The sequence below is a fragment of the Hemitrygon akajei genome, chromosome 31 (assembly GCF_048418815.1).
Source record: "Hemitrygon akajei chromosome 31, sHemAka1.3, whole genome shotgun sequence".
NCBI lineage: Eukaryota > Metazoa > Chordata > Chondrichthyes > Myliobatiformes > Dasyatidae > Hemitrygon > Hemitrygon akajei.
Window position 1 is genome coordinate 81,571 of NC_133154.1, and position 22,728 is coordinate 104,298.

The 22,728-nt window shown below is 44.5% G+C and overlaps 1 protein-coding gene across 1 annotated transcript; it reads left to right on the forward strand.

The window, feature by feature from the left end:
- The first annotated feature begins 3,482 nt into the window (after positions 1–3,482).
- Positions 3,483–22,160, forward strand: LOC140719365 (nicotinate-nucleotide pyrophosphorylase [carboxylating]-like). The gene is made up of 4 exons (XM_073033958.1): positions 3,483–3,617; positions 18,322–18,885; positions 19,801–19,932; positions 21,496–22,160. Exons 2-4 carry the CDS (start codon positions 18,334–18,336, stop codon positions 21,733–21,735), a joined length of 924 nt encoding a protein of 307 aa, XP_072890059.1. The 5' UTR covers positions 3,483–3,617; positions 18,322–18,333; the 3' UTR covers positions 21,736–22,160.
- The last annotated feature ends 568 nt before the right edge of the window (positions 22,161–22,728 follow it).

Consider the following 22,728-nt stretch of genomic DNA (forward strand, 5'->3'; position numbering starts at 1 on the left):
AAGGACAGCGACGCTCAGAGGAGACTGATGGTGGAAGAAGGACTACTGAGTGAGCTCCAACGTGACTTTGACTTGACTTGGGACCTTTTTTTATTTTCATTACTAACCCTATATTCATATTAAGATTCATAAAGTTCAATCATTTAATTGCATATGGTGTACTGTCTGATATTTTGCATTGTGGATTTGTAATTGGGGGTACATTACACAGCATCCACACAAACACAGTTACCCAGTTTGGCGGAGCTGAAGGCTCTTTACCTAGACAAACACAAGCTGGGCGAGCCTGAGGGTTACATTTAATATAACCCAAACACTACCAGCAGCACACACTGCTTCTACAAAAAGCCATTAAATGAAATACCCTACACTCTTCTTTCCCCCCCCACACCAAAAATTGTTGTGTCCTCATGACTTTAAAATTTACCAATGCATCATTTATAACACAGTTTTCAAAGGAATTTTGTGGTATGACCTCCAATCCATTTGTAAATGGTGGTGCTGTACCTTATTAGGAGGTAGACACAACACTCTGTTCCCCTGGTGCATCAGTCAGCCTATCTGGGGGCTTTCTTGAGTCTTTGAAACCTCTTTATCCCATATCCACTTCTTCAGTCTCAGAAACTTCATGGGATATTTCCTGACTACTTGGAGAGCAAACCTCTCCCCCCACATTCCATTAGTCTTGTCTTCCAGCCATTTGACTGAGCTCAGCTTCATCCCCAATTAACTTGGAGCCCAGTTTTCCTTCATTGTCCAGCCGCAAGTATACCTACTCAATGCTAGTGCCCCTTCCCCACCCCGCTATAACCAAGACAGCATAGAGAGGTTTCAGTATCTCTTCATCAATTTTCCCTTTTTCCTCTCTCACCTTAACTCTTTGCCTACCCATCATCTCCCTCTGGTGCTTCTTCCCCTTTTTTCTTTCTTCCATGGCCTCCTCTCTTCTCCTATCAGACTGCCCCTTCTCCAGCCCTGTATCTCTTTCACCAATCAACTTCCCACTTTTCACTTCATCCTTCCCCCTCTCAGTTTCACCTTTCACCTTGTGTTTCTGTCTCCTCTTCCCCACCTTTTAAATCTACTCCTTGGCTTTTTTTCCAGTCCTGCTGAAGGGTTTGGGCCTGAAATGTCAACTGTACTCTTTTCCATAGATGATGCCTGGCCTGCTGAGTTCCTTCAGCATTTTGTGTGTGTTGCTTGGATTTCCAGCATCTGCAAATTTTCTCTTGTTTGTGATTACTTCACTTGCAAATCAATGGCGTCGTCTATTGTGCCCAGAGCTCCGTGGCCACCTCTACATTGATGAAACCATCATAAATTGGGGGATTACTTCCACTCCATCTCCCAAAAGTGGAACTTCCAGGGCCAAACATTTCAATTCCAATTCCCCATTCTAACGTGTTGGTCCATGGGCTCCCCTTGTCCCACAATGAAACCACCCTAAGGTTGGAAGAGCAATGCCTTATATACTATCTGTATAGCCTCCAACCTGATAGCATGAATATTGATTTCTGCTAATGGTTAAAAAAAAACCTCCCTTCTATTCCCCACTCTAATCTTTTACCTCTTCTCACATGCCTATCACATCACCCTGGGTCCCCTCTGCCTTCCCTTTCTCCTATGTTAAAAGGGCAATGTTACAATGGCCATGGGGTATTTCAAAATACAGGTAGATTGGGAATTTTTTCCCCTTCCCCTCCCCTTTTCTTCCTTTCCTCACTCTGGCCTTTTACCTCTTCTCACCTGGCTACCACTTCCCCCAGTTCCCCTCCTCCTTCCCTCTCTTTCCTATGGTCCATACTCACCTCCTACCAGATTCTTTCCAATCCAGCCCTTTACATTTCCTATCCTCTAGACTTCACCTATATTCTAACTATCCTCTTTCCTCTCCCCTACCTTTAGTTCTGTCATATTCCCCCTTTCTTTCCAGTCCCGAAGAGGGATATCAGCACAAAATGTTGACAGTCCATTGATGGTGCCTGACCTCCTGAGTTCCTCCAGCACCTTATGCATGCTGCTTTGGGGGTCCAATATCTGCAGAATTTCTCATGTTTATATTCAACTCCTCACAAAATGAATGCTAACATTGTATTTGCCTTCCTTACCACCAACTCAACCTGCAAGTTAACTGTTAATGATTCTTGCACTAGAATCCTCAAATCCCTTTACATCTCCAATTTCCAAATTTGCTCTCTGTTTGAAAAGTAGTTTACAACTTCATTCTTTCTTCCAATGAACATAACCATACACTTCCCTGCACCATATTCCATTTTCCACTTCTTTGCTCACTTCTCAAAATCCTTCTGCAGATTCCTTGCTTCCTGAACACCTTGCCCTCTCCATCTGTTTTTATATTGTCCACAAATCTACCACAAAGCCATCAATTCTGTCATGTAAATCAATGACATATAACATGAAAAGAAGCAGTCCCAAAACCCACCCCTACCGAACACCACTAGTCACAATAACCAACCACAAAAGTCCCCTTTATTCTCACTCTTTGCCCCATGCTAGTCAATCAGTTGTGTTATTATCTTTCCTGTAATACCATGGGTTTTTATCTTTTTAGGAGCCTTGTGTTCAAACCCTTGTCAAAAGCAAATAACATCCACTGACTGGCCATTGTCTATCCTGCCTATTACTTCCTTTAAAAAAGATTTCCTCTTAAGGATACCATGCTGACTTCGGCCTATTTTAACATATTGATACAAATACCCCAAAACATTATCCTGAATAATGGACTCTAACATCTTACCACCACTGAAGTCAGGGTAACTGGCCTATAATTTCCTCTCTTCGGCCTGTTAGAAAGTCTGGACCTGAAATGTCCATAGATGCCCCCTGACCTTCTGAGTTTCTCCATCATTTTGTGCATGTTACTCCCACTGTAGTGTCATATTCCAGCAGTCCAACACTTGCCTTTCTTTTACTCCTTATCAATCTGAAAAAAAAACTTTAGTATCCTCTTTGGCAAATTGACTTCATTACCTTTTGTTCTTAGTTGCCTGTTGTTGTGTGCTAAACTTTCCAAATCCGCTGGCTCCCCTCTTTTCTATCTATTGTATGCTTTCTCTATTGGTTTCATGCTGCATTTGACTTCCCTTGACATCTAAGGTCGCCTCATCCTCCCTTTAGAATGCTTCTTTGGGATGAACCGATCCTGTGCCTTTAAATTATTCGAAGAAACTCCAGGCATTGCTGCTGCTCTATTGTTATCCTCGCTCGTGCCCCTTTTTCACCAGCTTTGGCCAGCTCTTCTTTCACGTTTCTGTAGCACAAAGGCATCAATTCGGTGTCTTCCCCTGCCCCCCCCCCCCCCCCCCCCCCCCCCAACAGATAGAGAAAGGAACCGCTGGGGTGGAGGTAAACTGAAAGAGTGAGACATATTCGGCGTTAGATGGGTAATGGACGGGTATAAGATGGAGAGAGTTTGCGTTAGCAAATCATTCATAGGGCGGGGTGGTGGAAGTTTCAGGTTTTAGGGCGTGTCAGAAGAGAAATTGGAGCCTGCTGCCACGGTTCAGCACGAGTAGGAGGAGTTAGAAGGAGGGTTAGGAGTCTGGTATAAAGAGAGCTTACACTGCCGAAATCGGGAGCCTTTCCTGCAGTGTGAGGTGAGTTAAGACTTGTTCACTCTCCTCTCCCGCCCTTCCAAATTCGCTTCCTCCATTTTCCATCACCGTGTCTCTCACAGGCCTGCTCACCCAATATGATTATCTCAATCTGTCCCACTCCTTTTTCGCTCTCTCGCCCAGTCCCATTCAATTTCTTTAACTCCTCTCACCCCTAGTTTTCACATTCCCCGTTTATCTCCTCTTTCGCCGCCACTCTCACAGTCTCTCTCTTTCTCCCACTTTTCGCCCTTCATTGTCTCCCTCTCTGGCCCTTATTTTTGCGCTACTCTCTGAACACTCACATGCCCCGACTCTCCTCTCCCTGGCTCAGTGGATTGGAGTTCCGGAAAGGAGATCTTGGGCTCCTCTGGGATTCATTCGCTCAGTAGACACTCTGCTAATCATCAGAGCAGTGTTTATCTATGGTAATGTGGCGCAACACTTCACCGACAGAGAGTTGTGCTTTGGAGAGTGTAACGGTAGAGAGGCTCGAGAGAGTAGAGAGAGATTCGGTGAGTCGTGGTGACAAGGATGCAGATATTCACGTTTAGGACGACAGAGTCAGAGCACGGAAAAGAGCTTTCAAGCGAATCGGTTTTAGAGAGGGTAAAAGATGGGGGTGAGAGCAGGTGACAGTCCGTGTTGGTCAGAGAGATATATTCCAGGTTAGATTATTAGAAACCAGAGAACAGTTGGAATTGGAGGACATGGTGAGGGTACAGAGCGAAGTTTAACTTTGATAATGGATGGACTTTGAACTTTGAAGGCGAGGAATTATTGGGAGGGCCAGGACCGGCAGCAAGGAGTTTTTTCGAAGTGAGTTCGTTGTACAGAGTGTCTCTACAATCCTCTTCGGCCCTCGCGCGCCCTCCCATCCCCCATTCCCCCATCCCCCATCTGTGATAGTTATGTTCAGGCAGTGAAAATAAAAACAACGTTACAGAGAAGCTCGGTTGGTAGGGAGGGGGAGGGAGAGAGAGAGAGGTTTAGTGAGTTGGTGTTGGACCCAGCTATATTCCACACAGAGGTTTAGAAGCCGCAAAAACACCGCCAGGCTACAGAACACGAGGCAGGAATCAGTGGTCGGATGTAAAAATCTGTGTTCTCCGAGAGTGACCCTTTACTTCTCTTTATTCTCTGTCAGCCTTCTTTCTCCCATCTGACCTACTTATTTGGGACTATATTTCTCTCTCTCACCCCATTCTCACTATTTCCAACCCCCCCCCCCCCACCTTTCTTCCACTTTCTACTTTCCACTTCCCTTCCCAGCATACCTGGAACCCACGAACCTTCGTTTCTCTTACTCCATCCTACCTCACTCCATTTCTGCCTCACTCTCCTAACTCCTTTCTTCCTAATCCCTCCACCACAGCCCCCCCCCCCCACATCCTTGGCCCGAAATAATGAAATCTCAATGGGTCTCTGTGGGAGGAGGAATATGACTGAACCTGGAATCTATCCCACAGTCACCACTGCCTCAATCATTGACAGTGGACACAGCAAAGCGAAGGCCTTTGCCCTCTTATCACTGGGATAGTGTTTGTTTAAGCTGCAATCTGCAACACTTCACAAATAGAGATAGAATGGAGGGAATTATGATTGGGGGGAATCAGGGGAGGAGTTAGAGAGTGTCAGAAATAAAGAGAGCAAATCAGGGATAGCAAAAGAGAGGTGAGAGAGAGAGTTGGGATTTGGGGTTAGAGACAGACGAGAGATGCCAGTTTGGACAGAGATATACATCTAATGTTTCCTCTTTCTCTCTCACTCTCCCTTGTTGCTCCACACACCTACTTCCAGGACAGGATTGGAATTCCCAATGTTAGGGATTAGATCTGGGCTCCTCTGGGAATATTTCCCTCAGGCAAAACAGCCTCAGAAGTTTATCCTGGACCCTTACATATCCATGTCACCAGTTGTTTATCTGTGGTGGTTTAGTGCACCACTTCATTTTTCTTTCTGTCTCTTTGTTTTCTTGTAGCGAGGCAGAGTAGGAGGTTGTGGTGTGTCAGGGTTCAAGAGTCAGTTGAGATTAGAGAGATACACGGGGTGAAGAGAAAGAATCAGGGAAAGAACATAAGTGTCAGAGAAGTGTTTCACTCATTCTCTGTACCACCCCTGCTTGCTTTCTCAATCTGACTGCTCTCTCTCCTTTTCTATCTGTCAATCTTCCTTTTTGTCTTTCTAATTCCCCCACTCCTCCCTTTCTTGAATTCTGCCCCACTTCTCTCCTCTCTAGTTTCTCTTCCTTCCTGTTTAGCTTTCACTTTTGGCCCGACTCTCCCGTCTCCCCACTTGCTTCCTCATTTTCATTCTCTTTCTCTCCTGGTCTCATGATTTCTGGCTCCCACACATGCCCTACTCTCTCTCCCCTCATTCAACTCTCCTTAGGTCTTAGATCCCACAGAGTACTACGTTCAATTCTGGTATTCTCACTGCAGGAAGAATGTGGATACTATAGAGAGAGTGTAGAGAAGATGTACAAGGATGTTGCCTGGATTGGAGAGCATGCCTTATGAGAATAAGTTGAATGAATTTGGCCTTTTCTCCTTGGAGCAATGGCGGATGATAGGTGATCTGATAGAAGCATATAAGATGATGAGAGACATTGATCGTGTGGATAGCCAGAGCTGAAATGGCTAATACAAGGGGGCATAGTTTTAAGGTGCTTGGAAGTAGGTACAGGGAGGATTTCAGAGGTAGTTAGGTGTGTGGAATGCACTGCCAGTGAAGGTGGTAGAGGTGGATACAATAGGATCTTTTAAGAGACTCTTAGATAGGTACATGGAGCTTAGAAAAACAGAGGGTTGTGCGGTAAGGAATTCTAGGTCGTTTCTAGAGTATGCTACTTGGTCGGCACAACATAGTGGGCCAAAGTGCTGTAAATTTCTGTTTCTCGTACTTCCCTATTCCAATGACAAATAATTGGAATACCCTGTGTAAAGGAGGAGGTCTGGGATCCTCTTAGAATCTTGCTCTCAGCTGATACTGTTTTAGAAGCTGACTGGACACAGAGGAGACACCATTTACCCTCTGTTTATCACCAAAGCAGTGTTTATCTGTGGTAGTGTGGTGCAACATTTCACAGATAGAGATAGAGAGGTGAAGTGGGGGTTGGAGTGTGTCATGGGAGATCAGGTTCGAGAGGGAATTGAGTTTGAGAGAGAGTCAGGGTAAGTCAGAAAGAAGGAAAGAGATCTTGAGAGAATTACTGTAAGGAGAGAGACAGACAGCAAAGGAGAGTGAGGCACACAGGGAGGGAGAGTGATTACAGATTAGACAGGCGTATAACTCTCCACCTCCCTCTTTCTCCTGTTTCACTGTTTCTCTCATGCTCTCACCAATTTCAGTCCCTTTCTTTGAACCTGCTCCCTCCCCCCTCACACACACTCCTATTCCCCTGCTCCCAGGACAGAGGATTGGAATTCCCTCTGCAAAGGCTGGAGAGCTCATTTGGGAATCTTCAAGAATCTTTCTCTCACTGTTTCAGAAGTTGTCTGTGGACATCAAGGACTATTTACACTCCATATCATCAGTGCAATGCTTAACTATGTCAATATTTCACACACACAGGCAGAGTAGGGGCTGTAGTGTGTCAATGTTTCAGAGACAATCAGGGTTAGAGTGAGGGGGAGAGAAAGGGAGAGATGTAATGTAAAGCATCAGTGAGACAGTATCTGAAGTATTGAGGCAGCTTTGAGCCCATTATCTCAGAAAGAACATCCTGGCATTTGTTCAGGTTAAGTGAGATTCACAAGATTTCAGGAGTGAAAGGGTTAACATATGAGGAGAATTTGATAGTTGAGGTATAGCTCAGGAACAGACCCTTCAGCCCACATGTTGTGCCAAATCAATTAAATTAGAAACAAATGGTGAAATATGCTAATCATTTCTGCTTACAAAATGTCCATGTCCTTCCATTTCCCTCACGTTCATCTGCCTATCTGTCTCTCTTGAAATTCTCTCATATCTCTACCAGTAACCAGGCATTCACTACTCAAGCTATGTGTTTTTTTTTAAAAACTTGCCCCTCACATCTCCTTTAAAATCCCTTTCACATTAAATGCATTATCCCCAATAATATATATTTCAATTCTAGGAAAAAGATGCTGTCTGTCTATGCCTCTCATAATCTTATAAACCTATCAGTTCTCTCCTTCAGTCTGCTGCAAAATGGTTTCTGACATAGATAAGATGGGCTGAAGGGCCTATTTCTGTGCTGTACTTCTCTACAACTCTATGCCTTCTTAACCGCACTATCAATCTGTTGAGCCGCTTTCAAGGAGCTATGAACCCCAAGATCCCTTTGCTCATTAACACTGTTAAAGATCTTGTCCTTAATGGTGTACTGTCTCTTCTTCACACTTCACTCTATCACTGACTTGAGACTCACCAGTCTATCCTTTCCAGGATTATCCCTTGCTCCCTTCTTGAATGATGGAACAACTTTAGCTATCCACCAGTCCTCCAGGAACTGGGAACTTGCATGTGGCTAGAGAGGATACAAAGATGTTGGCTAAGGCCCCCACAATCTCTTCTCCTTGCCTCTCCCAATAACCTGGGGTATATTCCCATCAGGCCCTGGGGGCACACACATACTAACTTCCCCACCTTCCATCTGTGTTTTTTCTCTTTGGTCATTTGCTCTGTGTGTGCCTCTCTTTACCTCTCTATCATCATCTTTGCTGTCTGTTTCTTTCTCTGTCCCTCACTTTATATCACTCTCCATTCCTTCCCTCTGTTTCTCTCTATCCCTCCCTCACTCTCCTACCAATTTCTTTGCAGTCCAGCCACCTTTTCACACTCCTTTTCCCTCCTCTGTTGTTCCCAGCAAAGGGGCTTGAGGACTTGGGGCCTCTGGGTGAGGGGGAATGTCTGGCTTATCAAGGCATCACTCCCAACTTCGTAGAGTTGTAGAATACTGCAGCACAGAAAGAAGTCCTTCAACCCATCTGCTCTGAGCCAAACTATTAGTTTGCCTAGTCCCATTGACCCAAACCCATCCATGTTCCTATCCATTTCATTTTTAATCTATTTTTATTGATTTAAAAATTTATAAAGACAAATACAAATCAGATGAGGTTATATCAAATACATATTCCAATAGAAGTACAAACAACAAAAAAGGAGTGTACAACTGTCAAAGTCATATATAGTATAATATTGAGCTAATATATAAAAGGAGTCACAATTCCTCTTAACAGTTCAAAAAAATATCAAAAATTACCATTATTAAGAGAAAAAAAAACCCACTAAGCTAACCTAAAACAAAAAAAAAAAGACTGGGCATTCCATTTGAAAAGTCACAGAGAAGAAGAAAGAAGATTACCAAAAAAAGTAAAAAAGAAGAAAATTTGAATCATATGAAAAGTCACCAGGTTTGCTCAAATTCATAAGATGTATCAACGTCTGACTTCTAATTTTCTCCAAGCTTAAACACGACATAATGGAGGAGAGCCAAAAAAAAAAACAGTAGGTGGATTAGGATCTTTCCAATACAACAAAATAGCTCTCCTAGCCAATAAAGTTGAAAAAGCTATAATACGTTGAGCGGAAGCAGAAATATTTCCTGCTTCCTTCAGAGTGATCTCAAAAATTGTTGTAAGTGAATTAGGTTGTAGGTCCAAACCTATGACTTTGGATAACATTCTAAAAACATCTTCAAAAATTATTTAATTTTATACAAGACCAAAACATATGAGTTAAGGTAGCCACCGCAGCATTACATCTATCACAGGTGGGATTTATATTAGAAAAAAATATGTGCTAGTTTATCTTTTGACATATGCGCCCTGTGCACTACCTTGAACTGAATCAAGGAGTGACGGGCGCAGATGGATGAATTGTTGACTAAATGATAAATTTTATTCTATTGATCATCTGAAAGTGACTCCCGAAGTTCCAATTCCAAGCACATTTAACCTTCTCATTAGACATAATTTGTAATTCATAAGCCGTTTATATATAATGGCTATCAATCCTTTTTGAGATGGTTTAAGCTGAAAAATAACATCTATCATATTTAGTAAATGAGCAAATAAATCTCATTAAAAATTCCTAACTTGTAAATATCTAAAAAATTGTGTGTTAGATATATATTTATCCACTAGCTGCAAAAAATACATTAAACAATTCTCTAAAAACAAATCTAAAAAAGATGTTTCTATCCAAATTTCTCTTAAATGTTGAAACCAACTCTGCATCATTTCATAGACGGAGATAAAGAGGCGGAGTAGGGATTGAAAGATGAGGTTCAAGAAGGAATTAGGTGTTGAGAGAGAGGACCAGATGGACTCCACCCCACTTTACTCAAAGAGATGGCTGCAGAGAGTGCGGTTACATTAGTTGTGATTTTACAAAAATTATTGGATTCTGTAATGGTTCTGGAGGACTGGAAAATTCCAAATGTCACCCACTTCAGAAGAGGGAAACGACCAAAAGGCAGGAAATTATAGGACAGTTAGCCTGACATCAGTGGCTGGCAAGTTGTCAGCTTGTCACAATGTCATTATTGTCTACAAGGTTTTGGGGTACTTGGAGACACATGATAAAATAGGCCAAAGTTAACACGGTTTCCATGAGGGGAAATCTTGCCTGTCAAATCTGTTGGAATTCAATTCAAAGGAAATTTTATTATCAGAGTACATATATGTCACCACAGACTGTCACTATGTCCTGAGATTCATTTTCCTGCAGACATGATCAGCAAATCTTTTAATAGTAAATATAACAGGATCAATGAAAGATCAACCAGAGTGCAGAAGATAACAAACTGTGCTATTGCAAATATAAATAAGTAGCAATATTGATTAAGGTAGTGCAGTGGATGTAGTGCATATGGATTTCAGTAAGGCGTTTGATAAGGTTTCCCATGTGAGGCTCAATCAGAAAATAATGACGCATGGAATCCAAGGAGACCTTGCTTTGTGGATCCGGAATGGCTTGACCACATAAGGCAAAGGGTGGTTGTAGATGGTTCGTATTCTGCATGGAGGACGGTGACCAGTGGTGTTCTGCAGGGATCTGTTCTGGGACCCCTCCTCTTTATGATTTTTATAAATGACCTGGATGAGGAAGTAGAAGGGTGGATTAGTAAGTCTGCTGTTGACACAAAAGTTGGCGCAGTTGTGGATAGTCTGGAGGGTTGTCAAAGTTTACAGTGTGACATCAATAGGATGCAGAATTGGGCTGAGAAGCGGCAGATGAGTTCAACCCAGATAAGCGTGAAGTGGTTCATTTTGGCAGGTCAAATGTCAAGACAGAATATAATATCAATGGTAAGACTCTTGGCAGTGTGGAGGATCAGCAAGATCTTGGTGTCCGTGTCCATAGGACACTCGAAGCTGCTGTGCAGGTTGACAGTGTTGCTAAGAAGACTTATGGTGTTTTGGCTTTGATCAACCATGGGATTGAGTTCAAGAGCCACAATTTAATGTTACAGCTACATAAGACTTTAGTTAGACACTGCTTGGAGTATGGTGTTCAGTTCTGGCCACCTCACTACAGGAAGGATGTAGATGTTTCTTAGAAAGAGCAGAGGAGATTTACAAGGATGTTGCTTGGATTGGAGAGCATACTTATGAGAATAGGTTGACTATACTTGGCCTTTTCTCCGTGTAGTGAGAGAGGATGAGAGGTGACCCAATAGAGGTGTATAAGGTGATGAGAGACATTGAACGTGTAGATAGCCTGAGGCTTTTTCCCAGGGCTGAAATGGTTAACATGATGCAGCATAGTTTTAAGGTGCTTGGAAGTAGGTACAAGGCCAGAGGTAAGTTTTTCAGGCAGAGAGTGGTGGGTGCGTGGAATGTGCTGTTAGCAACAGTGGTGGAGGCGGATACAATAGGGTCTTTTAAGAGACTCTTTGATAGGTACATGGAGCTTAGAAAAATGGAGAGCTATGTGGTAGGGAAATTCTAGGCAGTTTCTAGAGTAGGTTACATGGTTGGCACAACATTGTATGCTCATACATTTTGGCAGTAGGAATAAAGGTGGAAACTATTTTCTAAATGGAGCAAATTCAGAAATCAAAGGTCCAAATGGACTGGTTTCCCTAAAGGTTAACTTGTAAGAAAGCCAATTGCAAAATTAAGTTAATTAAGAGAGGACTAAAATATAAAAACACAGATGTAATGCTGCAGGTTTATCAGACACAACTCATGCTACATTTGGAGTATTGTTAATAGTTTTTAGAAATTTATTTAAGAAATAATCTGCTGGCATTGGACCGGGTCAAGAGAATTTTCATGATCCCAAGAATGAAAGGGTGAATGTATGAGGGGTGTTTAATGGCTCTGGGACTGTACTTGCTAGAGTACAAAAGGTTGAGTGATGGGTCTAGGAAGTGTTGGGTTATGGGAGTGGTGGAATCTCATTAAAACCTATTGAGTACTGAGAGGTCTCGACTGAGTGGATATTGAGCTGCTACCAAAAGTGGGGGAGTCGAAGGCTAGAGGCACAAACTTTGAATATAGGGAGCAATTCCCTTAGCCACAGCTGGTGAGTCTGTGGAATTCATTGCCACAAACATCAATGCAGGCAATCATTGTCTATATTTACTATATATCTGAATTTACTTTATTTCTTACATCCTTCACATACATGAGTAAAAATCTTCATTATGTCTCCGTCTAGATGTACAATGTGCAATTTATAGTAACTTGTAATAAATAGTATGTACAACAGGACAGTCAATATAGCATAGAAATACAATTGTATCAGTGTGAATTAATCAGTCAGATGGCCTGGTGGAAGAAGCTGTTCTGGAGCCTGCTGGTTCTGGCTTTAATGCTGCGGTACTATTTCCTGGATGGTAGCAGCTGGAACAGTTTGTGGTTGGGGTGACTCAGGTCCCCAATGATCCTTTGGCCCTTTCACGCACCTGTCTCTGTAAATGTCCTGAATAGTGGGGTTCACATCTACAAATGCGCTGGGCTGTCTGCACCATATTTTCTGCAACGCTTACAAGTGCTCCTCTGTCTACCGTTTGGGAAGTCGGATCACCCCTTCATCTTCATCTGCCCATGTACAGGCAGAAACTGAAACAAGAGGTGGCCATAGTTAAAACTATCCACTGTTGGTCCAACCAATTGATTTCCATGCTGCAGGACTGCTTTGATGACATCTTTTGTGATAAGGATGTCTCTGAGTTCACAGGAGGGGTCAGGAGCTTCATCCAGAGTGCATCGAGGACATTGTCCCCCAAAAATTGGTCAGGGTCTATCCAAACCAGGAACCCTGGATCAACAGTTCCATGCATGCTGCACAAACCATGCAAGACAGAGCTTACGTTGCCAGTAACCAACAGGAACTCAAGAAATGCAGCTACAATCTAAGCAAAGTCATCAGGACAGAGAAACGACAAAACAGGAACAAGATCCAGGCGCAACGCTCCACCAACAAAACACGCAGCTTATGGTAAGGTCTGCACATCATCGCAGACTTCAAAGCTAAGCACAGTGGTGCTGCCAACATCGCTACCTCTCCCAGATGAGCTAAATCTTTTTTATGCTCAGTTCAATGTCGCCAACACTAAGCCCCCGAGGGGAGCCGCCAAAGTGACCTGCACTTTGGTCATCTCTGAAGCTGAAGAATACAGGTGTTTTCAACGAATGGACAGCCGCAAGGCTGCAGGACCAGGCGGCATCCCAGGGTGGGTACTCAGGATATGCATGAAATAACTGGCAGGTGTGTTTACAGACATTTTAAAAAAGAGTAGGGGGGTGATAGGTTCTTGATCAGTAAAGGGTGTCAAATGATACGCCAAATGAGAATGAAATTGAGAGGGATAATAAATCAGACAGTCAGATGATGGAACAAATTACATGGACTGAATGGTCTAATTCTGCTCTGACGTCTTATGGTCTTCTGTAACCTCTTATTAACAGGGCAGTGTTTGTCTTTGACAGTGTGGTGTAAGAACTAACACACAAAGATAGAGGCGAGTCTGGATAAGAGAGAGTCAGTGAGGGGGGAGGTGTGTGTGTGTTAGACAGAGCAAATGAGAGAGCTCGAGAGAATCAGTGTTAGAAAGTGAGAGAAGGAGAGAGAGAGCAGCTGGGTTGCTGGGAGTCCTTAGAAAGAGAGTTTTGGACTTGAGAGAGAGAGAGAATGTCAGGATCAGAGAGAGAGTCCGGAGTGGACTAAAAGAGATGTTTTAGGATTCATTGCACTCAGGACTGACAGGTTAGTCATTGTAAATTGTCCTGGATTAGCTAGGGTTAAATCAGGATTTACAGGGTGGCATGGCTCAAAGGGCCAGAAGGATTTATTCTGTGTTGTGTCTCAATAAATAAATAGACTAGAAAACATAATTGAGGTACAGAGTGAGGGTACAGAGGTAGAGGCATAATCATGATCAGGAGCAAAGAGGGGGCCTTGAAGGGAGTTCCAGATTCTGAGCCCAGACACTGCAGTTCAATGTGATGTGAGTCCCCCAAGACTGCTCTCCCCTCCATGTTGATCTTTCAGCCCTCGCCTCTCCCTCATTACTCAGCCATTTGTTCTTCTTGCATCTATTTCACATTTCTCTCTCTCTGTCTCTACACTTAATCTCTCTCTGAACCCGACTCTTTCTTTCTCCTCTCTGTAACATCCTTGACCCAACTTTGACTCCCCCTCATTCTCCCTCATCTAGACGCTGACTCTCCCTCACCTGACTCGGGAAGCCCTGCACCCCCTATCCTAAATATTTTTCTTTCACCCATCCCCCAAATCCATACTGCTTCCCCATCACCTGATCCTGAATCTGACTGTCCCTCTTCCATCCTGACCATGATCTCCGCACCCCACCCCCTCATCCCGACTCCATCTCACTCTCCCTCACCTAGATGCTGACTCTCTATCACCTTTAACCTGACTCTGACAAACCCTCGCCCCTCACCCTGAATTCAAATTCCCTCCTCTCCTGATCGTGTAACCACGACTCTTCGCACTCTCTCGCGCTCTCTGACTCTGCCATAGATACACATCAGGCAGAATCTAGACCCATTACTAACTTCCACTTCTAACCATTACACTCGTCCAACTGTACTCAGGATACACAACCAGAGTCCTCTCAATATCTCCAGTCTCTCAAATTCTCCCTCTTCCCTCTGAACCCAGAAGTCATGTCTGTGTTCCCCTAACCATCTCCCACCCCATCTGACTCTCCTCTGTGTACAATGGAGACACAGGTGGTTCATCTCAATAATTCCTATTATGTTTTGTAATTTCAAAAGGCTATTGGGGAGAGTTTAAACTATAATTGCTGGGGGGTGGGGACCGAACTGAAGTGACGGAGGAAAGGGAGGTTGGCTCTCAAATAGAGAAAGCTTGGAGACAGTGCAAAAGGGAAGATAGGCAGGTGATAGAAAAGGGACGAGCTCAGACTGATGGTGTTTGAGATGTGTCTATTTTAATGCGAGGAGTATTATGAATAAAGCGCATGAGCTTAGAGCGTGGATCAGCACTTGGAGCTATGATGCTGTGGCCTTAACAGAGACTTGGATGGTGCAGGGCAGGAGTGGCTATTTCAAGTGCCAAGTTTTAGATGTTTCAGAAAGGATGGGGGGGGGGGTAAGGCAAAAGAGGTGGGGGCGTGGCACTGTTGATCAGAGATAATATCATGGCTGCAGAAAAGGAGGAAGTCATGGAGTGGTTGTCTACAGAGTCTCTGTGGATGGAAGTTAGGAATAGGAAGGGGTCAAAACCTCTACTGGATTTTTTTTTATAGACAACCCAATAGTAACAGGGACATCAAGGAGCAGATAGGGAGACAGGTTCTGGAAAGGAATAATAATAACAGTGTTGTTGTGGTGGGAGATTTTAATTTCCCAAATATTGATTGGCATCTCCCTAGAGTGAGGGGATTAGGTGGGGTGGAGTTTGTTAGGTGTTTTCAGGAAGATTTCTTGACACCATATGTAGATAAGCCTACAAGAGGAGAGGCTGTACTTGATCTGGTATTGGGAACTGAACCTGTTCAGGTGTCAGGTCTCTCAGTGGGAGAGCATTTTGGAGATAGCGATCACAATTCTATTTCCTTTACCATAGCATTGGAGAGGGATAGGAACAGACAAGTTAGGGAAACGTTTAATTGGAACAAGGAGAAATATGAGGCTATCAGGCAGGAACTTGGAAGCGTAAATTGGGACAGATGTTCTCAGGGAAATGTATGGCAGAAATATGTCATATGTTCAGGGGATATTTGCGTGGTGTTCTGCATAGGTACATTCCAATGAGACAGGAAAAGGATGGAAGGGTACAGGAACCGTGGTGTGCAAAGGCTGTTGTAAATCTAGTCAAGAAGAAAAAAAGAGCTTATGAAAGGTTCAAAAATAGATAATGATAGAGATCTAGAAGATTTTAAGGCTAGCAGGAAGGAGCTTAAGAATGAAATTAGGAGAGCCAGAAGGGGCCATAAGAAGGCCTTGGTGGACAAGGTTAAGGAAATCCCAAAGGCATTCTAAAAGCATGTGAAGAGCAAAAGGATAAGAGGTGAGAGAATAGGACCAATCAAGTGTGACAGTGGAAAAGTGTGTATGGAACTGGAGGAGATGGCAGAGGTACTTAATGAATACTTTGCTTCAGTATTCACTACGGAAAAGGATCCTGGCGATTGTAGGGATGACTTGCAGTGGACTGAAAAGCTTGAGCATGTAGATATTGAGGAAGAGGATGTGCTGGAACTTTTGGAAACCATCAAGTTGGATAAGTCACCGGGACCAAACGGGATGTATCCCAGGCCTCTGTGGGAAGTGAGGGAAGAGATTGCTGAGCCTCTGGCGATGATCTTTGCATCATCAATGAGGACAGGAGAGGTTCTGGAGGATTGGAGGGTTGCGGATGTTGTTCCCTTATTCAAGAAAGGGAGTAGGGATAGCCCAGGAAACTATAGGGATAGTCTTACTTCACTGGTTGGTAATTTGATTCTGAAGATCCTGAGAGGCAGGATTTATGAGCATTTGGAGAGGCATAATATGATTAGGAATAGTCAGCATGGCTTTCTCAAAGGCAGGTCGTGCCTTACGAGCCTGATTGAATTTTTTGTGGATGTGACTAAACACTGATGAAGGTTAGGGTTTTAAATGTAGTGTATGTGGATTTTAGCAAGGCATTTGATAAGGTACTCCATGCAAGGCTTATTAAGAAAGTAAGGAGGCATGGGATCCAAGGGGACATTGTTTTGTGGATCCAGAACTGGCTTGCCCACAGAAAGCAAAGAGTGGTTATAGATGGGTCATATTCTGCATGGAGTGTGGTGACCAATGGTGTGCCTCAGAGATCTGGTCTGGGACCCTTACTCTTTGTGATTTTTATAAATGACCTGGATGATGAAGTGGAGGGATGGGTTTGTAAATTCGTTGATGACACAAAGGTTGTGGGTGTTGTGGATAGTGTGGAGGGCAAAACTGATAGGATGCAAAACTGGGCTGAGTAGTGGCAGATAGAGTTCAACCCAAATAAGTGTGAGGTAGTTCATTTTGGTAGGTCAAATATGATGACAGAATATACTATTAATGGCAAGACTCTTGGTAGTGTGGAAGATCAGAGGGATCTTGGGGTCCGAGTCCATAGGACACTCAAAGCTGCTACACAGGTTGACTCTGTAGTTAAGAAGGCATACGGTGCATTGGCCTTCATCAATTGTGGGATTACCGAGAGGTAATGTTGCAGCTATATAGGACCCTGGTCAGACCCCACTTGGAGTATTGTGCTCAATTCTGGTCACCTCACTACAGGAAGGATGTGGAAACCATAGAAAGGTGCAGAGAAGACTTACAAGGTTGTTGCCTGGATTGGGGAGCATGCCTTATGAGAATAGGTTGAGTGAACTCTGCGACGGAGAATGAGAGATGACCTGATAGAGGTGTACAAGATAATGAGAGGCATTAAATGTGTGGATAGTCAGCGGCTTTTTCCCAGGGCTGAAATGGCTAGCATGAGAAGGCATAGTTTTAAAGTGCTTGGAGGTAGGTACAGAGGAGATGTCAGGGGTAAGTTTTTTATGCAGAGAGTGATGAGTGCATGGAATGGGCTGCCAGCAGCGGTGGTGGAGGAGGAAATGACAGGGTCTTTTAAGAGACTCCTGGATGTATACATGGAGTTTAGAAAAATGGAGGGCTATGGGTAAGCCTAGGTAGTTCTAAGGTAAGGACATGTTCGGCACAGCTTTGTGGGCCGAAGGGCCTGTATTGTGCGGTAGGTTTTCTATGTTCTATGTTCTTAAAACATTAAATTAATTCAAAGGAAGACCCAGGAATATGGATGTATTTCATCTTTACTTCAAGCGAGGTGTGCAGAATCGCTTCGAAGCATGGTGATGAATGCAATTTATATATTTTTACATACAACTTATAATTAATTATTTAAACAAGTGATGCTTAATCAAACAATACATATATATAAGATTACTCAAATACCACTGAAACATTAAATACAAAGCGCCCACTCCCGGTGTAACCATTCCTCTCACCCATGCTGTATCCAGTTTAAACAGCTTGGCCTCCTCTACCTGGAAAAGGTCCCAGAGCTCCCGCACTGATGCCAAATCCTTTAACCTGCCCTCTCCCTCTGTACCTAGGTGGTACACAGATTGCCTCCCTATCTCCCACCCCCTTTTAATTCTCCCTCTCCCTCCATTCACCTATAGGACACATCTGGTGTCCAATCATCGACCCACAAAATGCCAACACCCTCTAACACCCCTTATCTCCACACTTCGCAGAGCTTATCAACCATGGAAACAATGATGGACCCAGCTCATCTCTTGCCGCCTCATTCCCTGCGCTGCCTAGCACGCCAGTGGTTGCTGGAGGACTCTCACCAGCTGGATTGGGCAGGGGCTGTAGTGGGGGAAAGGTCAGTGGGAGCTGCCCTCCTTCTCAAGTCTCCTGGAGTGTTGGCTGGTTCGCCCTTTGCTCAGGCCATCTTCCAAGAGACTGGTTGTCGATTCCATTGGCTGAAGCAGGACGGGGAGCACCTGGAGCCTGTCTGCACTGTGGCCCATATTTGGGGTCCTGCACGGGCCCTGCTGCTGGCCGAGAGAGTTGCCCTCAATGTTCTTGGACGAGCCAGTGGGATTGCTACCTCCTGCCGCTCTGCCCAAGAGCTAGCATACTCCCTAGGTTGGGGTGGGCGGCTGGCAGGCACCCGCAAGACTACCCCTGGCTTTCGGCTGGTGGAGAAACATGCCATGGTAGTGGGCGGGGTGGATACCCACCGCTACAGTCTCGGAGACCTGATCATGCTCAAGGACAACCACATGGCAGTGGTCGGCGACATTGCTAAGGTAACTGGTGATGGGTGTTAACTGGTGACTGTGTGTTTGGTTGCCTCGGTAACTGTTGAACTGGTAGGGGGGGCTGGTTGTTTTTCCTTTGTACTGGAGTCTAGGCATGATAACCCGGAGCCTGGGTTTGTATTCTTGTTTACCTACAAATAAGTGCTTGGTTGCCTGGGTAACAGGGTCACAGGCCGTTGCTTGGGGACTAGGGGTTTGGTTATCTGACTATGCATGGGGTGTGGCTGTTTCCACTCTAACTGGAGCCTAGGTAGTTTGTTGCTGGGCAATTGGGCTCCAGAGGGATAGTTTTCTCTGTAACTGTGGTCTGGGCAAGAGGATACCTAGGTAACTAGGAACAGGATGCATTATTTCCCTGGTAAATGGGGTTTATGCTGTTTTTCCCTTGGGGAGGGAGTGAGACTGTAAAATATTCAGTATGCTGTGATGCAGGTGCCATGTTTACCATGTTAGCTAAGGAGACATGTTTCTTGTTGCGGTTAACAGGAAAGGTAGCACCGTAAGTTGCCAGGTAATGGGGACCAGTGGCTGGTAGACTCTTCGCCCAGGTACTCTTGGGAGGCTGTGGTTGGTTAACTGGGTAACTAAGTAGGGGCTGGCAGATCCTATTCTTTACCCTGGTAACCAGGGGCAGGATGTTTTCCAGAAAACCAAGTTGATGTTACTCATTACTGGGGTAGCCTGGGGCTGGATGGTTCCATTCCCCCTGAAGCAGGGTTCTAGGTGTTCCCTCTACTCAGGTAACTGTAGTCGGATGGATAGGTACACAACCAGGGGTGTTGCTGTGACATGGAGCAGGAAAGAGTAGTGACTAGTTTACAGGCAGTTGAGCTCAAAGTGGAAGAGAGGAGATGTGAACTAGACTGGGCATCTAACAAACTGTCCTCTCCTCTGCATTCCCAGGGAGTGAGACAAGCCCGGGTGATGGCAGGCATCTATAACAAGATCGAGGTGGAGGCTCGCTCACTAGATGAGGCACGCCAGGCTGCTCTGGCTGGAACTGACATCGTGATGCTGGATAACTTTCCTCCACAGGTCAGTGGGACTTTGTGTGTGTGTGTGTGTGTGTGTGTGTGTGTGTGTGTGTGTGTGTGTGTGTGTGTGTGTGTGTGTGTGTGTGTGTGTGTGTGTGTGTGTGTGTGTGTGTGTGTGTGTGTGTGTGTGTGTGTGTGTGTGCGAGAGCCTGTCTCATGGTGATGATGATATTTGGCACGCTTGCCTTCATCGGACAGTGGACTCAGTACAGAAGTTGTGACATCGTGCACTTGCAGTACAGTATACTGCTGAGGCTGCATGAAGTGTTATGTGTAGTTCTGGCTATGCAGCTATTGGAAGGATGTGATTCAGTTAGAGGGGGTGCAGAAATACAGTATGTTACTAGGACTGGAGGGCTTTAGTTACAGCAACTGAATTAGGTCTGACAGTTTTCCCTAGAGCTAAGGGGGTCAATGAGTTTATCTGAGTGGCAAAGATCAGCTGGGTGGTCACAATTACTTTCCCCCAAGTATCAGAACACTAGTGAGAGGAGAAAGATGTAAAGGGGCAGGTTATTCACAAAAGAGGAGTTAAGTGTGTTACGTACCCCATAACTGGGTGTCTTACCAGCAAAGATAGAAGTATCCGTTGGAGTCTGGTGGTACGATTTTCAACAATGTTTATTAGTAAAATATACAAATCAATATCAATGCAAATATACAGATAATACACATTAGCAATACTAAACCTAAAAGTGTGGGTATAACAATAATCAATAATAAACAAGCTCTATCGTTGTCTAGGGGATAATGAATTATCATGGGAAAGTATAAAGTTCAGTTCAGTTCATGCAGGCTGAGGTAGTTGTTAGTCGATGTGTTGTAATTGTTGGAGAGAGAGAGAAAGAGAGAGATCAAACAGTGACAGCTATTGTCTTGCAAACCTTCCTTTACGATCTTGATCCGTCGATGTGTTGTTGTGGCCATTCAAGTATGACCCCTCTGTCCTTTAGCTAGACCGTTCTTCTGTGGTGGACTCGTCACCCAGGCAAGGGTGGACACACACACAAGCCCCCACCGGCCTTGCTATAACCACTGTGAGTGAAATTGACCAATCCGTTCGGTCCCCGATGCCCCACACTTTCTCGTGGGTTTCTGATGCTCACTAGTGTGTCTCCTGGTGTGTCTGAGGGGTGTCACCCCAGACCTCACTTTTATCCCCACTCACGGGATCTCAGGTGTCAATCAGGTTTGAATGACTTAACCCATCAAACCAGCCCACTCTGGCTGTCCACTGAGGAATTCTAATGAGCAGGATGGTACCACATAAACAGCCCTCTCCACAGCCATAAGTCTTTCGGGAGTCATAACATGGTGGATAAACATAACTCTCTCTCAGGCTGTTATCAGTAACAGATGTCCTGGCATGTTTTCTTTTGTCTCTCTTACTCTCTCGTTAGCAGCATCGAAATAGTAACGGTTTGCGATTCTCCAAAAGGGGGGGGAAGGGACATGGGCATTCTGTATTTCTGTACCCTTCTGCCCATCAGAGTTGTTCATCCTTCGTAACAAGTGGTAGAAAGGACATTTAGAACTCAGTGCTGACCTCTACTTCTCCACACAGGAATTGCAGGAAGTGGCCAGGGTCCTGAAGGAAGAGTTCCCTGGGCTGTTGATCGAAGCCAGTGGTGGAATCACTCAGGATAACCTACCCGTTTACCTCAGTCCTCACATCAATGTAATCTCTCTGGGAGCCTTCACACAGCGGCTGACCGCCATTGATTTCTCCATGAAGGTTCTCCCCGAGCTGGGCAGTGGCCCCGAGTCCAGGTCTTTTACTGCTGGAGCCTTCCCTGAGAACTAGTGACTTCTAGGTTAGGGGTTGTGGGTTTGTATCTGTATGGGGGAGGAACAGTCTTCTCCTTCTACTCTGGTCCATGTTTGATGAATCGAGTTGAAACACCCTGGTCTGTGTATCTGTATGTACTTGTCTGTGCATACTCACCTGCCCAAGCGTGCAGCAGGGCATGTAGAGACAAGGACCCTGATGCGTGCATACATGCCACTCCCTCTGTGACGTGCAGGGCTCAAGTGATCATGTGTTGCTTCTATCACCTGTGAGGAAAAGCGATGACAACATGGATGTGTGTTTCAGATTCAGTTTGAGATAGACTGATTTGAGGATAAAAGAAACAGCCTTTTAAAGGCTCAATAATTGGAGTGTGCTGAAGTGGAGAGGGAAATAAGGAAGATGGAAAGAAAATAAATTTAAAAAGATGAATATTGAAAGGATGTTTAAAGTGTACTGTTAATTTCAGTGGAGATGTATTCCAGTGAAGAAGAAATATGGGTGGTAAAGAAAGCATATGGAACACTTGGACTCATGGATCAGAGGCCATTTTGCAGCTGTTTAAAACTTTGGCAAGCCACAGCTGGAGTGTAGACACAGACAGGCAGACACACAGTGCGTGCACTCGTGTTCTCTCTCTCGCTCACTTTCTCTCACACTACCACACAGTGAAGGCCCCAGACCCACACCATCTTCGTTTGCCTGTCACCATTCTCCTTTACTTCTCAACTCCTTTCCCGTAAACCCTCTCCCTCCTTATCTCTAACCCTCCTTCCAATCCGTTCTCTCCATTCCTCTCTTTCACTCTCCTTTTCTCTCTCTCTCTTTAGTCTGTCACTCTCACTGTCTCTTTCCATTTCATCCCTCTCCATGGTGTTGCTTTCTCCCATACGAATATTCATTCCTGGAGCACTGCAAGAATGCAAATGTCTCTCCACACTTTAAGAAGGGAGGAAGGTAAAACAAAGGCAATTATAGGCTAGTTAGCCTAATCTCAATGGTTGGGAA

What these genes read in the sequence shown, in the direction of transcription:
- LOC140719365 (XM_073033958.1), top strand. Translation starts at nt 18,334, where the DNA reads ATGGAAACAATGATGGACCCAGCTCATCTCTTGCCGCCTCATTCCCTG. An exon ending in TGGTCGGCGACATTGCTAAG is followed by an intron (nt 18,886 to 19,800) that starts GTAACTGGTGAT and finishes CTGCATTCCCAG; the next exon opens with GGAGTGAGACAAGCCCGGGT. An exon ending in TGGATAACTTTCCTCCACAG is followed by an intron (nt 19,933 to 21,495) that starts GTCAGTGGGACT and finishes TTCTCCACACAG; the next exon opens with GAATTGCAGGAAGTGGCCAG.